Below are 15,008 nucleotides of genomic sequence, written 5' to 3'. Positions count from 1 at the left end.
GCTGATTATTGCAGGTTAACTCATCATTCAGCAAAGTGGCCAGCTGCCAATCTGAGGTATCTACTTTTCAAGAAATTTTGGCTTTGGAAGTATTCTTTGGAGGAAGCAGGCAACAGGTTTGCTTCCAAATGATAAGTAAATATTGCTATGCATATTCCTGCCTCTTCAAGCAGATGGGCAGAAATAAGCAGCAGCATGTTTTCTACAAGAGGGGGAAAGAACTACCCCATTAACAACAGAGGTGAGTCTGGTGCTGTGCTCCTTCTGTGTAGAAGGTTTTGAAGCAATGAGATATGAATTGGAAGCCACAGCCTTTCAGTATGCTAAATGACACAATTATCAGTGTGACAACCATAATGATGTGCCTGCCTTCAGCTGGCTAAAGATTGCTGAAATAAGATGGGATGGAAAAATCCTAATACCGTAAACTTGTGTTTCCCGTGAAAAGTTTGTGTGTTTCCCAGAGTTATTTTCATCTCTGCTTACAGGGGTAAAGTCAGAATGGAATTAGAAAGGGAAATGCTACTTGGGAATCTGCTGTTGCCACTCTCATTTATGTTCGTGCTGCTATTCTAATGGAGCTGCTGCAGTTTAGGGAATCTGTTACTTGGAAATGGACATTATATCGTTTCCTTAAAAAGAAAGACGTCTGTTCTTCAAGAAGTGATTGTACCGAGTTGTACTAACCCTTAACACTGGGAGGAGAGACTTCCTGGCAAGCATCCCGTTGCTGGCAATGGGGCTCACTGCTGCTACTAACTTCAAGAGAGGCTAAATTAAACCACACTTTATTTGTGAGGACACCTTACCTGACTGTATGAATAAGCGTTGTATTTGCATGTTGTGGTGTATGAGATCAGATATTGCCTATAAAGACTTTGTCATGTACCACCTGTCTTTACTGGACTAGGTAAACTGTTGTTTAAAACAAAGACAGTTCAAGTCTCTATACAGTGCAGTTGGTTTTCACTTTAACACTGAATGCATCATCGGTGTTTGATGACGGGTTTAAGCATCATCAGTTTCGTGCTGTCCCTTTGCATCACTGATTTTAAGAGTAGTTACAACAAGTAGCAATCACATCTCACTTCAGCTTTGTAATTAGAAAACACTCTTTTGTTTTACTTTTTTTTCCTTGTATTTTTTTGTTTCTGTTGTTACGGAGATTTTTTTAGGCCATTTTGATCCTTACAACCTTGCATCTCTTGCAGACACAAATAAATTATTTATAGATGGCAGCTTGCTTTTATCATTTAATTTTTTCCCCTTTTTAAGCTGCAGTGAAACCCTTGTCTCCTGTAGAACCGCTGAAGCTACTAAATAATTTGGAATCACATACGAATTCAGATACAGAAAAGCAGGACTGCAGCCAAAGTTGTGATAAACCTGAAGAAAAAGACTCTAATCCAGAAGAGAATGCTGCTGATAAAAGCAGTACAGAATATTTGTATGAAGATCCTGAGATGGAGAGAAAAAAAGACAGTACTGCTGATGAAGGTATTTCTACAGGGGCTGAAGAAAGAATGTGTTATCAGCATGAAGGGGAAGTTGAAGAACTCGAGCAGAGCAATATGGATGGAATAGAGGTTTCACGGTCTCCCTCTGAGGATGCATTACATTCAAAAATCAAGCATAGGCTGGCCCAGCTCCACATATCAACAGATTTAAACTTCACATCTGGTCTGGCTGCGCAAGTTGCTGCCAGGTCTTTCACTTTTACTACAATGCAAGAAGAGACTTTTGGAGATGAGGAGGAGGAGGAGGAAGAGAAGACACAGCACTGTGAAGACCTGGTAGAGGACTGTAAGAATGAAGATAGAGGCTCTGAAAGTGAAGGCAAAGTGTAAGTCTGAGCTGAACTTTGTTAAACAACATCAGGCAATTTGATGGAAAAAACTAAGGTGGGAGTTTGAAGATGAAAATACTTGATGGAAAAAAAGGAGACCTCAATATAATACATCTTGTTCCCTAAGTCTGATACACTACATAGGACACTTCTAAGTATATTGAAAATTTGAAGGTAAGAAAGTTTAGGCTGCATCTGAAAAATAGTAGGCTGTTCCCTTTTTTAAGATCCTAGTGGAGGTTTTGGAATTTACTTTTGTGTTTTCTGTTTTATTTATTTATATTATAATGTATTGTGGGGTTTTGTTTCTGAAAAGAAAGAAAAACAATGTCTTGAATTACATCAGACTCTGGGTTTTTTTTCTCTCTGATTCTGTTGTCGTGGTATCAATGTTTGCTCCAACAGAAAAGCCAGGACATTTCTATTGGAGGAACCTGAACTGTTCCCTGTGGTCTCCCACCACCACTTTTGTTTCACTTCTTGTGTCTGCAGTGCGTTGGCTAAGCCACCATAAGCATTTGTGATTCTGTGGCTAGTGATGTGGCTCCCAATGAAAATGTAGAATTTTAAATAAAAACTTGAAACAGCTAGTATTTGATGTGTCCTGGAGTATGGGACTGAAATAGTGTAGTCATGCTTCATATTAAGGTTTACTTAGAATTTTATGAAGGGTTAATAAATAATTTCTACAAGTTGTAATTCATGTTAGAGAAATGTGTAGTATGTGTTAGGGAGGGCTGTAAGCACACCAGTAGAAAGTACTATAGACAGTTAGAAGCTATCTGTTGGACTGATAATAGATGATAAGTAAATACCTATTTATTAAAACAGCTACTGATTATTTGTTAACCTTTTGTAAACTGAACCTTAATATAATTGTTTCATTTGATGTAATGATTGTGTTCATTTTTGTTTATGTCCTGAATAATTTTCTTACAGCAAAATTATCTGAGTGCTTAACAGTATTTTATTTGAACAGCATACTTGGTTTTCTCTATTGTTCTGTCATTTTCCTTTAGATCACAACTGTAACCTGTGTGATCAAGAATCCATGAGAGAACAAGAACTGTGTGTTTTTTAAGGTGTAACTTGTAACATAGTTGACACTGAATCTGGACGTTTGGTGTTACGTGGGTTGGTTTCTTCCCTGTGGTGGTGTTACGAGGAGCAGTAAACTGGTGCTTACCCCACAGAGAAGCTGGTTAATGGTTTCACTGCCTTCTCTTCCTTTCGCCCCAGACATAAGATGAAGCAAAGGTCTCATGTCTCAAATGACGAGAGAGCCGCCTCTTTGTATGGAATACTCTGCTTGGACCTGGATACATTCCCAGTCACAAAGCACCTCATCAGTTCCTTAGGAAATTTATTGTCTCTTGCTGATTCTGTAGAATAAAGAGGGGGTTAGGTGCAAGTGGTTCTGAGCAGTATCTTTTCCTAGGATGGGAAGTGGGGAAGCTAATGAAGGTCAGCAGGTTAGGGTGGAAATCTTGACTGTATGTCAGAAAACAAGTGCTTTCTTTCAACCTCCCTCTCTTTTAGTAGTGATTTTATATGAATACTGTTAAATATGTGAATTTTTTCACAGACTAATGTGGTAAATGTCAAATGATAGAGAAGGAAGTATGTGACTTACACTGTTCTTTAACAGTGTAATGCCTGTCTTCTCCCTCACAGACAGATTTGGGGAAGAAAATGTTTTGCCATTCTTCATTAACCAGTAACACTGTGTTTGTGCCCTTAGTTTTGTGTGACTGTAACCTGAATGGATGATGTCTTGGGGAACTTGTAAAAGAAACAAAAAAGGTGTTTCTTATAGTGTATTCAGACGCTAAGCCTCCTTTTAGTAGTATATTCTTCTGTAACCTGAAAAGGTTAGGCTAAGATGATAAAATTCTGTTTTATTTTCTCTGTGGTAAGCGATTTTTTTTTCTCAAGTCTAGAGCAACTGCTTTGGATAAATTGTTTGAAGCATTGTCCATGCTTCTGAAAAAAGAAGTCTTCCTCATCCTGGACTTGAGATTCTTGAGTTCACAAAGTGCCCAGATATTTTTTTGTTCCTAGTTAATCGTTCTGACTGCCTAAATGTATGTTCCATTAATATTTTTGTATGAACTTGTCTACCAGCATCTCATGATCTGATGTTGTATATCCCAGAAATGATACTCCTGAACTTTGCCCATGGGATCCAAATCTTAGTTTACAATGTGAATGGCTATGATAGCAACCTGGAAAAATGATCAGATTTAGGGCACGAATTATCTGTCCCCATTGTTCTGGATTAAGTGAGTAGCAGCCTGAGTGCTTTGCATTGCTGCTAAAATAGGTTCCAGATCTCACGTTTATAAAGATTGCCACCTCTTTACTCCTTTGCTGCAGTCCTTAGCAAAAGTTTGGTGGCTTACTTGGGATCTAGTTTTATGGTACACAGGTCTTGGTAATGAAACTGGCCTAAGAAACCCCATCCGTCATTCGCTGTTCATTTCCACTCCTCAGCTGGGTCAACACAGGTTTTTTTGGCCATGTTGTCAACCAGCTCATGAGTGCACTTGGGGTCAAAACCCCACCCTTTTTAGGGCCTGCTGCTCATTGTTAGTACTGTGGTGATGCAGTTCACAGCATTTATCTCCCAGCAGCTGTATCAGCCCAGAATGGGTGTTGCTGATGTGAGGCTTAGGATTGTTCATTATTGGCAAAGATGGTGTAGTGAGAAATTACAGCCTTGACATTAGAAATGGACATGAGCAAAGGATGACTTTTTAGAGCAAGTTCTGCTCCTAGTTTGAACAAATAGATTTTCTACAAGCGACTTAGCTGATTCCCTATGGTTTTACTTAATGCAGTCTTAGAAGCTGCACATACGAACACCTGGGCTCACTTGCTTTCTCTGCCTCTCATCACATCTATATATAACAGCCATCAGGTCATTTGTTTTGATTTATTTAATATCCTCCCTTCAGAAAAACATGGCTGACAGCATACAGCACACAAAGCATGGCCTCCCTTGATTTGACAGCCAGGTGCCATCTACATATAAATAGTCTTTTATAATCAGATTTCCTCATAATTGTGTCATTTGAAAGGACTGTGTATATGCACTGTACATTCCTTGAAGAACTTGACACATTTCTTGGCAATCATAATTTATTGTTGCTCTTAAAATAATATATATGAACACACTGAAGCGTGCGTTTAGCACTAAAGAGTTGTGTTAATATATTGAGCATGTCGAGGTTGGAGTGCTCTCTCCTGTATTATTTGGCTTGTTACCTTAAAAAGGGATTTTTGTAAAAGCAAAACATTTACTTCTTAGAGCTTTTAACTTCTTGAAACGTTAAGCAGGAAATCCATACTAAATAATCGTTACGCCAAAGGCAATCAGCAGCCAAAATTCTTTGCGAAGAGCAGAGCTAACAATAAATGCATTTTCCCTATTCCATTCCAGTTAGCAGCTCTGTGAAGTTGTAAAGAAGCAAGTAATTACAGAGCATTAAATAATTTCTTCTCCTCCTGTGTCTACCTGGAATGCACTGCAGTGATGGCGTTTGCTTCTTAGGTTGGATTGCAGTATAGCACTGCATCTTTTATGTCACAACTTCACAGCTAAAGATCTAGTAAAGGCTTGAATGGGAGCAGAGATCTGTGAGAAGATTACTTGTCCCTTTTTTAACTGTATGTCTTTGTGACAGAAACGAAACAGTGGTGCAAATTTTGAGAATTACAGATAATGGAGCATCTTTCAAACTGAATCAAATGTGCCTGTGTCAGCTAAAAGCAAGATTTACAAGTGTGAAGGCTTCTGCTTTTGGTTGCAATAAAGAGAGTTTTACTCCTGACAGAGGAGTAAGCATAGTTTTTTTCTTTCTTTTTTTAAACAGGGAGTCAAGTATCCTAAACTGCCCTTGTTCTTTCAGGTGTTTAGTAAAGGGCTGCTCTTGTTCTGCAACTGGCTTGTTCCAGGGCTAATTGCTCTTCAGAATTAACAGGGTTTTGTACTGTCTCATCTGAAAAAGTGGGCAGTGTGAGAAAGGCACTTGGTCAGTGTAAAGGGTCAGGCTACTCTGGGATCTTATTTGTGACAGGGACTAATAGAAGATGCTGAGGGAAGAGTATAAGAAAAGGGAGATCCTGTAGTGATGTTTCCCCAGGCTACTCCCTAATAATTTGTGGCTTTGGGACTTGGTGAGCCAGTGGTGGTGGCTGTCAGCTGAACAGGTCCTGGTGGAATTCTCTGCCATAAATTTGTCCAGTCTCATGTTTGGTTAATTATTACTAGTCCCAATGCCAGTATGTGCTAATCTTTATTACAACCTTCTACAAATGAGAGGATTTGTCGATAATGGTTTTTATCTTTCTATTTTAAACTGAGTAAGCCCACTTCTCGCAGTCCTTCCACAGAGTTTTCCATCTTTTAGTTGCTTTCCTTAGAAATCTGTCCAGTTTTTGAAGTATAATGACCAAAGTGTGATGCAGTACTTCAGACATAACCTCAGCAGTGCTGAGTATGGAGTAATAATCACCTCCCATAAAACACTGAACCATTCAAATACAGTTGAGTCCATACAGGGAAAAAATCTTTTCAGATCTTTTACCCCTAGCTAGCAGGATGACAAATGAAAATATTTGGTCTTACGGAGGAGAAATATTTATTCACTGTCAGCAGGATTTGGCTGGACAATGTTTTTCTTTGCTAACAAAACACAAAGTTGTTAAACCAAAATGATCTTCCAACAGCTGCCACCTGGTCTAAGACAAACTAAAGATGCCAAACAGTACTTGTTTAAATTTCAGCTTGACTTTTCAGAGCTGTTCTGGTCTCTGATGAATAAGCATGTATGACGAAATATATTATCACACAAGAAACATGGTGGTGAATATATGGGTGTCAGGTCAAACTGAAGGCTTCTGTGGCTAATTTTTAAGATGCTTGGAGTTGTGCTTTATTCATATTCTCTTGACAGTTAATTCCTTCACATATGTGTTTTTGCCACCCTGAATTTTAAATGCCAAAAAATACACTTTGATTTATTTGACTTGGAAATTTGTGCACTAATCAGATAATTGGTACTGTAGCTGTGATAATAAGACAAGGCCATAGGTAGGGGTGAAATCTACCTACCATGAACTGTGCTTTGTAGACAGATATAACAGTATAGTTTGAGCTTTAGATCCGTATGTAACCATTACTGATATTCTGCCTGACCTTTCATATTGCTATCTCGTATGTTATTGGCAGATTTGTCAGAATAAAACGTGACTCAACAACTTGAATGCTCTATGAGCCCACATTACACTTTCTGAATTGAACATAGGATTTGGAAGATGTGATTGTAATTTAGTAGATGAGGAAAAGGAGTTTGTTTCTCTGCTTCAAAGTGGCTTATTTTGAAAGGGTTGAATAGGACCAAAACTTGAATTCTTTCACATGCTCAGCATACTTTGACCCTTATACCTTCTCAGCTTTTAATGTTAAAGGTCTCATGAACAACCTGCTTTAGGGATGGAGTTCTGTAGGAGCTTAAACCAGTCCAGGTCCACTCTGCCATGGCCTTGCCAACAGCCGTGAGATTTCAGTCCCTCCTTTAGGCTGGCTTTTGGAACCACTAAGTGATTTAGGGTATGGATCTGGCTGGAAATGCACCACTGCTTTAACTTTGAGCTGGCTCCCTCAACTAGTACCTCATTTGGTTGAGGGAGTACTATTAATGTGTCAGGGGAGCAGGAGGGGATACATGCCTGGCTGATAAGGAGGAATGCCATAGTGCAAATTTAAATCAGTCATTTAAATAATTCAAATTTCAATTTGAATTAATGTTTACATTGATTAATGTTACATTGTTACTGTCTGTACTCAAGTGGGATAAACTCAACTCCGTATTGTTGCTTCCTTCATATTTTCTGTTGCTTGAGGATGACGCCACTCATTGTTGTCCTCACTCATTTTGACTCCATTTTTTTGTTCTTCAGGCCTAGGCTGCTGTGTCTGATTCCACAGAGTCTCTACCAACTGTTTATTATACTGCCGATAAAACTGGAATTATCATGCACGGTTTTTTCTGCTGTTTTCATCCTTCTGGTCCCTCCAATGCTCATAGTCCTCTCCCTTTACCAACACTCACAAGAGCTTCTGATTTAAAATAACACACAAAGTCTTTTTGTGTGTGTGTGTGTGTAACACAGCTGGATTCTTCTGGATCTTTAGCATTGCAATGATCTTAAGGTCCTTTCCAACCCTAACTATTCTATGACTATTTCTAGAAATGTATACTGGCTTCCCCACTTGACTTGAGAACTGAAAGAGAAGGCAGGCACCACAAAATGAAAATAATAGTATATAGTGGCTCAAAATTTATGCCACATTTTTGGTGTATATTGGCTTTTATAAGTCATTCTGACTTACTGAAAAACACCAGTTGTGTTTTCGAAGGAATGCAGTTCTAGTACAAGGTCCCAAAATAAATGTCAGTAGTTGGCTTGAATTGTGCTCAAATCTTAATATTTAAAGTCTGCTTCCTGACCTTCTCCAGCTGCATGGAAGTGAACTGAAAATCATCTCAAATTTCCAAACAGAGTGACCAATGCTGTCATTACTTTGTGCCATTAAAAAAAGGTCCATTTCTAAATAACGAGTAAAACTCAGTGCCCAGGATCTTCTGGAGTCATTACTCACAGAGATTTGTGTGATTGGTCTGAACAGAAGCACCATAAATGAGTTTTCTTATAATACTACTAATAAAAAACCACTATAAATATATTACAGGATAGAAGCCAGAAATCTATGAATTGTCCTCCAGGTCTTTCATCCAAAGCCACAGCTGGTCAAATTTAAACAAGTTCATGCTGTCTGTTCCTGCACTGCTCGCTATGACGTGCTCGCGTTGTACTCATTTTTAATGTCCTGTCATGAGTGTTCACAGACAGTCTGTATGCACCTGTGTGCTCAGGGTCTGCAAAGCTTATAGAGATCATGGAACAATGCTGAGTGAAACCTGTACGGAAGCGGGATGGCTCACAAGCATTTTGGGTCGCTGTCTTGCTCTATTGCAGCATCCATGCCATATGCCATCCCACTCATAAACCTTTTCTTTCTCAGCCTTCTTGTTCACAGGCCACACAAAGCAGTTGTGGAGGGGTTTGGTTTATTTGTTTATCACCTAGGTACTGGCCTTTAATACACCAGGTAATGTGTCTTTAGTAGAGGCTTAAACATCAGTGGCCACAGTGCAAAAGACAGTGCCCGAGCACAAGGGCTGGAGAAGCCCTTCTGGTTTGAGCACTGTGGGGAGGAGTGTATTGAGGTGATTGACGATGTGGGTGTAAGCCAGGCTTGTTGACTATGTGGGTATCTTTCACAGCTCCGGTTTTTGCTTGGTTAGTTCTTTCCTCCAGTGGTCTCCCTCTTCCCTCTTAGCAGTGTTCAGTTCTTCCCTGCATTCTGCTGCCAGATCTTTAGTAACTTGGCCACTTTTTCCCTTCATTTCTGAACAAGTTGTCAAAGCTTTATGAAATGGCAGAGATTAGAGAGAATGCGCACCAAGGCACTGCTGCATGTTCCCAGTCACAAGCTCATGAACAGAAGGATTCTTAGGGCCGGTAGCTTGTCTGTCCCGATTTTTCTTCCAGGGAGCTTTGACCTACATTTCAACCTGGCCCTCATATTCCCTCCTGGACTTCAGAACATTCACCTCCAGAATGATCATAATATGGTAGTGTCTTCTCAAGGAGGCTCATCCTTGAACACGTTCTGTTCCTCATTACAGGAGCTTTACTTGTTCTTTCCCACAGGAAGGTGGCACAGTTATGGCTGAGTCTGTGTTCCCCTAAACAAGCTTACCCCTTCCTGCAGTAGGGGGTGAAAACACATTCTCCAGTTGCTATGCCAGTGTGTGTTGTTGGCTCCACAGCTGCCTAGCTTTGAGCTCTGGGAGCTCTAAGATCCAGCAGCAGTGCTTGAACCTAACTTGAAAGCATGTCAGAACATGGTTACTACTAAATAATCCCTGAATTGAAGCATTTTGAGTTTTTATTGAGCAGCATTAATGCATTGTTTCTTAATTTGAGGGGTTTGTGTGTTTTCTTTATATATGTACACACACTTCATACTGTACATGTGCATTGCCGGTATCACATTGAAAGTCTTGTCTACCAAAGAGGTTGTCTTTTTTTCATATCAACTTTCCAGTTACTTAGTAGGTAAACAAAATCCTAATTCTTGCTATCTAATGGCAAAAGAACTGAATTCTGTTCTACCAAGAAGGCTGGGTGGAAGCGTTTAAAATGCATGCTGTTTTTACACCCTTGTCACATAAATTTCACATAGAAAAGCTATTTAACCTTCTTTTCTCTTACCAAGGCTTTGCACCTGAGCTGCTGTGAATGCCTGTGTGTCAGTCTGCCCTGTCTTAAACATGTAAACAATCACAGAATCCCGGGTTATAAAGGACCTCAAGGATCATCTGGTCCAACCTTTCTAGGCAAGCATGAGCTAGAATAGATGTCTCAGCATCCTGTCCAGCTGGATCTTCAAAGTGTCCAACATTGAGGAGTCCAACACTTCCTTGGGGGAATTATTCCAATGGCTGACTGTTCTCATTATCAGGAATAACTTGTGCCCATTACCCCTTGTCTTTTCCATGTGACTGCTTATATAAAGGGAGTCTCCTGCTTCTTTCTAGCCACCCTTTAAATACATGTTCCTCAACATTTCCTGCCTGTTAAGTCTTAGCATTTCCCAAAACAGGGGCTAAAGGCAGCATAGATTGCCAGCGAAACCACAGGGAAGGGAAAGAAAAGAATCTTGATAAGTTGCTGTTCAATTGGTTAATAAATGAGAGCTAAAATGTTAGAGGAAGTGTTCAAAAGAACAGACTGCAGCAAGAGACTTCTGGCAGGGTTACAGAGGGAAATCACATGTGACACACTCTGAAGTTTGCAGACACTGGGAAGGATCCACAGTTTCTCTTCAGTGTGAGGTGGAGACAGGAAACCTTCACCAGGCTGGTAGTCTTCAGCAGCTCTTTAAAAAAGCCTCTATTTTATCTACATTTCATTTCCACAGAAAGACTCAGTCCTGTTCTGGGGTGCAAGCTGTACATAAGCCGATCTCTGTGTTGCTTCCCTTCAGCTGCACTGAACACCCATGTAGTTCGGCTCCACTGGGAGCCTCCAGTGCACCTACCTTGCCAACTGCTGATGCTGCTTTAAACACAGCTGATGAGATCCACCTCAGCAGGTCTAGATCAGCATTAAAGCAGGCATGAAGCCTGGTGGCTGGCTGTGCTAAACCTCCAAGGGCTCAGGTTCTGGGTTGCAGGCAGGCAGTGGCAGGAAGACATTCCTGAGTTCTGCCCTTTCTCTGTGACAGGCTTTCTTGCCTGGGATATTTTCCCAAACCCTTTTGTTTCTCTGTTTCTTTCTTTCCCACTTTTGCTTTTTCCCATGGTTATCAATCAGGACCTAAGGACTTTTTTTACATATTCGGTGATGTGCATAACCAGGATTATTTTTAAGCCATTATTTAAGTGTTTGGCTGGTTTTCCCCCATTTTAGAAGTAGTTATCTCAATTGTCATGTTAATCACTTTCAATGTCCTTTTGGCTGCTATTATTTCTTCAGCATCTGTAGTAAAATTCTGCCTCACTACTTCATGTTATCACTTTTTTTCCTTAACCTGTATCCCTGACAGCCACCTAGGTGGCGTGGATGTGGCTTATCCATCCTTCAATTAGTAGTGATTGAATGGAACAAGGAATGCTTTTACAGGAATACTTACATGCTGTATCAGCACTTTGTTTGATCTTTTATAGAGAAGTTTATTTTAATTCCTCTTTCATCCCTTAGATGAAATTAATTTTAAGCAATCCTGGCAGTAGTTAGTTTCTGCAGCATATTTTGCTGGCTCCTTAGTACAAGCACTTTAGTAATGAACCTGGTTACTTTGTCTAAATAAACAACGACTGAAGAAAGAACATCTTTCTGTGTGTCAGCTGCTTCCAGCTGCACCTTCCCATCATCTTTCAGAGACCCATATGCTGTGCAACCATGTGGCAACTATTAGTGAAGTCCCATTTAGCATCACATAAATGGCTAGGAATTGGGGACTTTAGGAAGAGGAGACTAGTAGTTAGGAACTGGGCTTAGGTGCTCTGCAGATGTCTTCTGCTTGTCTAGCTGTGTGACTCCTAAGAAACAGGCTTTATATGCTTTGGAAGTACCAAAATAGTGACAACAGTACAGACTGGCTCCTTTTATCTGAAGCTTTGTGGCTCCCTCACAATGCTCCCTTATAATGCTTAGATGTTATTATTAGAACAAAGGCTGTGTTCTGCTGATGTTAGGAACTGTGGCTGATACACACCTCTTCCTGTAAACTTTCCCTGTATTGCTTTTAAGGTTAACAGTTAATTGACCACTCTTCTCACTTAGGTATGGCTCACTCTCATTCATATCCCCTGGAAGGAAAGCTTAGAGATGATTGGGAAAGAAGAGAAATGACAATCTTGAAAGGCAAGGGGAAGCTTGGTGAGGCAGGAGTATTTATTCTTATGTATTGAATCTTGCTGCCTAATTGGTGCATAATTGGTTGTGCAGTACAAAAGGTCTTGCTTATTCTTTGCTGTTTCTAGGTTGGTTGGTTTGGTTTCGTATGGAATACTGAACAGTTCCAGTTGCTGCTGTTAGGAGAAGCCTGTCTACCAGTGGGGGTCTGTAATGTTTTCCTGTCTTGGAGATGTTTTGAATGCTAAATTGCCTGTGTGTATTCTTCATAATGTACCATATGAAAATACTCTTCAGGAATTGATACTACCACTTCAGACAGTCAATATTTTCTATGTAAGAACTGTATGTTTCCTATACTGCCAAGAATGTATATAAATATCTATGAAGACTTAAGATTGTATCTTTTTGAGCAAGCCTGTTTCTTCAACCACCTAAAACTTTCTTCCTGTTTCTCAAGTTCTCTGCTAATTTATTAGACATTTGTGTTACATTGTGTACTTTTTTGTATCAGCTGTATTGCTGTATTTCTCCTTTCTCTCATTAAAACCTGTTCTTCTCATCCTTTTACTGTACTGCTTCATATTGGAAATACACCATTACCAGGTAACCTGGTCTAGTGTCGTGGGTCTGGCTGAGATGGAGCAAGACAAGTCCTAAAAAGCCATTCAGACTTCCATTATATTGTTCCACTAGCCTCAACATCAATTTTGATGGTTTTTTTAATCAGTTTTTGATGTTTTTTAATCAGTTTTACTGTATTAAGCTTCCCTGGAGTTATTTTGCAGCATAGTCCATACTTCTTTAAGATAGTGAAGAAGAAACCAGAAAGAGATACCCATGGCATAAACAAATGGACAAGACACAAGAAATGTACTGAGAGAAGAAGTCCGTAAGCCTCACGGGTGGTTACTTCTGCTGACATATGCTAAGAAACTGGTGGTCTTCCTGAGTGAAGCAAGTTTTGAGGAGAGATTTGGAAGAGGTATCTAAAGGCACTTATTTCCTAGAAATGTGGCCTTCAAGTTCAGTCAGTTCTCTGTGCTATCACCATGCTTAACTCAGCTTTCAGTTAGATGAAGAGGAAAAAATGAATGCAGGGTAAGACCTGTTCACTTACTTCTATTAGAGAAACAGCTGATGTACAAACAAGAAAATGCCATCTCCCAAGAAATTACTCGACGAACAGATAGAGATGTGACAGTGCTTCTTCCTCCCACTGAAAAGCAAGATTGTTCCTAGTTCACTGATGCTAATCCCTTTTTATCAGTGCAGGATCTTCCTTGACCTAAAGCTGTATTCTCAATAGTTTCTGCTCCACAAAATGATATGCAGGAAGAAAGAGTTCAAAAGTCCACTACAATGCACCCAACATACTAAAATAAAGCAAGTGAACAGAACATGCACATGCACCTATATGTTGAGTATTTGGCAGTTTTTGAGGTTGGAAGATCATTTGGCAAGAGGGAAAACACCAGGAGCATCTGCTCTTGGAGCGCCTACTATTTCATCTGCAATTAGACACTTAAAGGTTAAATTAATCACATCTTTAGCACCAGCTGTATAATTATAGTAGTGTTTATGGAAATAGTTTTGTCACCTAGCCTTGGTTTTCTCTCAGACTCTTCATCATCCTTTCTTCATTCAGACTGGATTTGTGCCCCCACTTGCACCCACTCCTCTGCTTACAGTCTGTGCATGAAAAGAGCCCTGTGGAATATCTCAGTGGTAGTATTTAAGGAAGAATGTACTACACCTGTGGTATGTGCTGTTTTCTGCTGTTGTTCAGTATAAATGAACTACAGTTTGTTAAGCTAAAAAGAAATACAAGAAAGGAACAGACTTCCTGTAAACTGTCGAAGCTAGCCAAAAGCAGCTCAGCAAAAGACTGCACATTTCATTGTCGGCTATAACCTGTGTTGCTCTTTGCTGTCACTGCTGTCAACTGCTTTCAGCTATTAACAGTAGTTTAATAGATGATGGTGATCATCATCATACCCTGCAAGATATATTGGTTAAATAGGTAGCGACTTTTGCAACCATACCAGGCACCACTAAATTAAAAATAATGATATGGTTCCCAAAAGCTATGCAATAAGCAAATTGCCAAAGTTACAGTTATTTCCCCTTTCTGCTTGTCTTTGTTTCTGCTTTGGAAGCTTCCACAAGAGAGCTAACTAATGCATCACGTGCTTTAGCTCCTGGGAATGCTCTCTCCATGAGCTGTATGCTCAGTATCCAGCTGTGAAGTATTTGACCATCTGCTGCTATTTCTCCAGGTTATGCTTCTAAAGCTTCCCTGCAACTGTTAATTAAATGAAGAAAGCTAGTTGCCAGAAGACACCTGACTAAAGTAATTGGTCCTTTAATTGCAATTAATTTTTTATGGATAGTGCCAAAAAGCAAATAGAACAGCCCATAAAACAAATAAGTCTTAGTCAGACACGCACAAAAGAAATGGGGGAAGTGCCCAGGACCTTCACCTCAGTTTTCTTATTTCCTCCTTGCCAGTAACTGCCAGTAAAGATTCTATAGCTCAGCAGTTTGGGTTAGACAGTCCTAACTGCTGAGTGGGACAGGAAGGAATATAGAAGATGGAGAACTTGTAAACATACCAAAAAAGTGCAAATGCTTTGATACTGATACTGCTGTACTGGCTGCTCTGAGT

At 39.9% G+C, this 15,008-nt stretch overlaps 1 protein-coding gene across 7 annotated transcripts in view; it reads left to right on the top strand.

Annotated features, from left to right (window-relative positions):
• The window catches only part of VEZT (vezatin, adherens junctions transmembrane protein), a 75,081-nt gene that overhangs the window by 51,292 nt on the left and 8,781 nt on the right, over positions 1 to 15,008 (top strand). For 4 of the 7 annotated variants that reach the window (XM_061351267.1, XM_061351266.1, XM_061351268.1 and 1 more), the window contains one exon: positions 1,276 to 3,764. In XM_061351267.1, the coding sequence (XP_061207251.1) occupies positions 1,276 to 1,847 (572 nt within the window). In that variant the 3' untranslated portion in view covers positions 1,848 to 3,764. Of the gene's footprint in view, positions 1 to 488; positions 1,177 to 1,275; positions 3,765 to 15,008 lie in introns of those variants that run through there. The other 3 variants (XM_061351271.1, XM_061351270.1, XR_009725119.1) reach the window with 2 other exon arrangements.

This window comes from Neopsephotus bourkii, unplaced genomic scaffold, assembly GCF_033783945.1.
Source record: "Neopsephotus bourkii isolate Nb327-2 ecotype Australia unplaced genomic scaffold, CSIRO-AGI_Nbou_v1 NB_567, whole genome shotgun sequence".
NCBI classification, from domain to species: domain Eukaryota; kingdom Metazoa; phylum Chordata; class Aves; order Psittaciformes; family Psittacidae; genus Neopsephotus; species Neopsephotus bourkii.
This window is presented reverse-complemented; position numbering and strand designations above follow the sequence as displayed.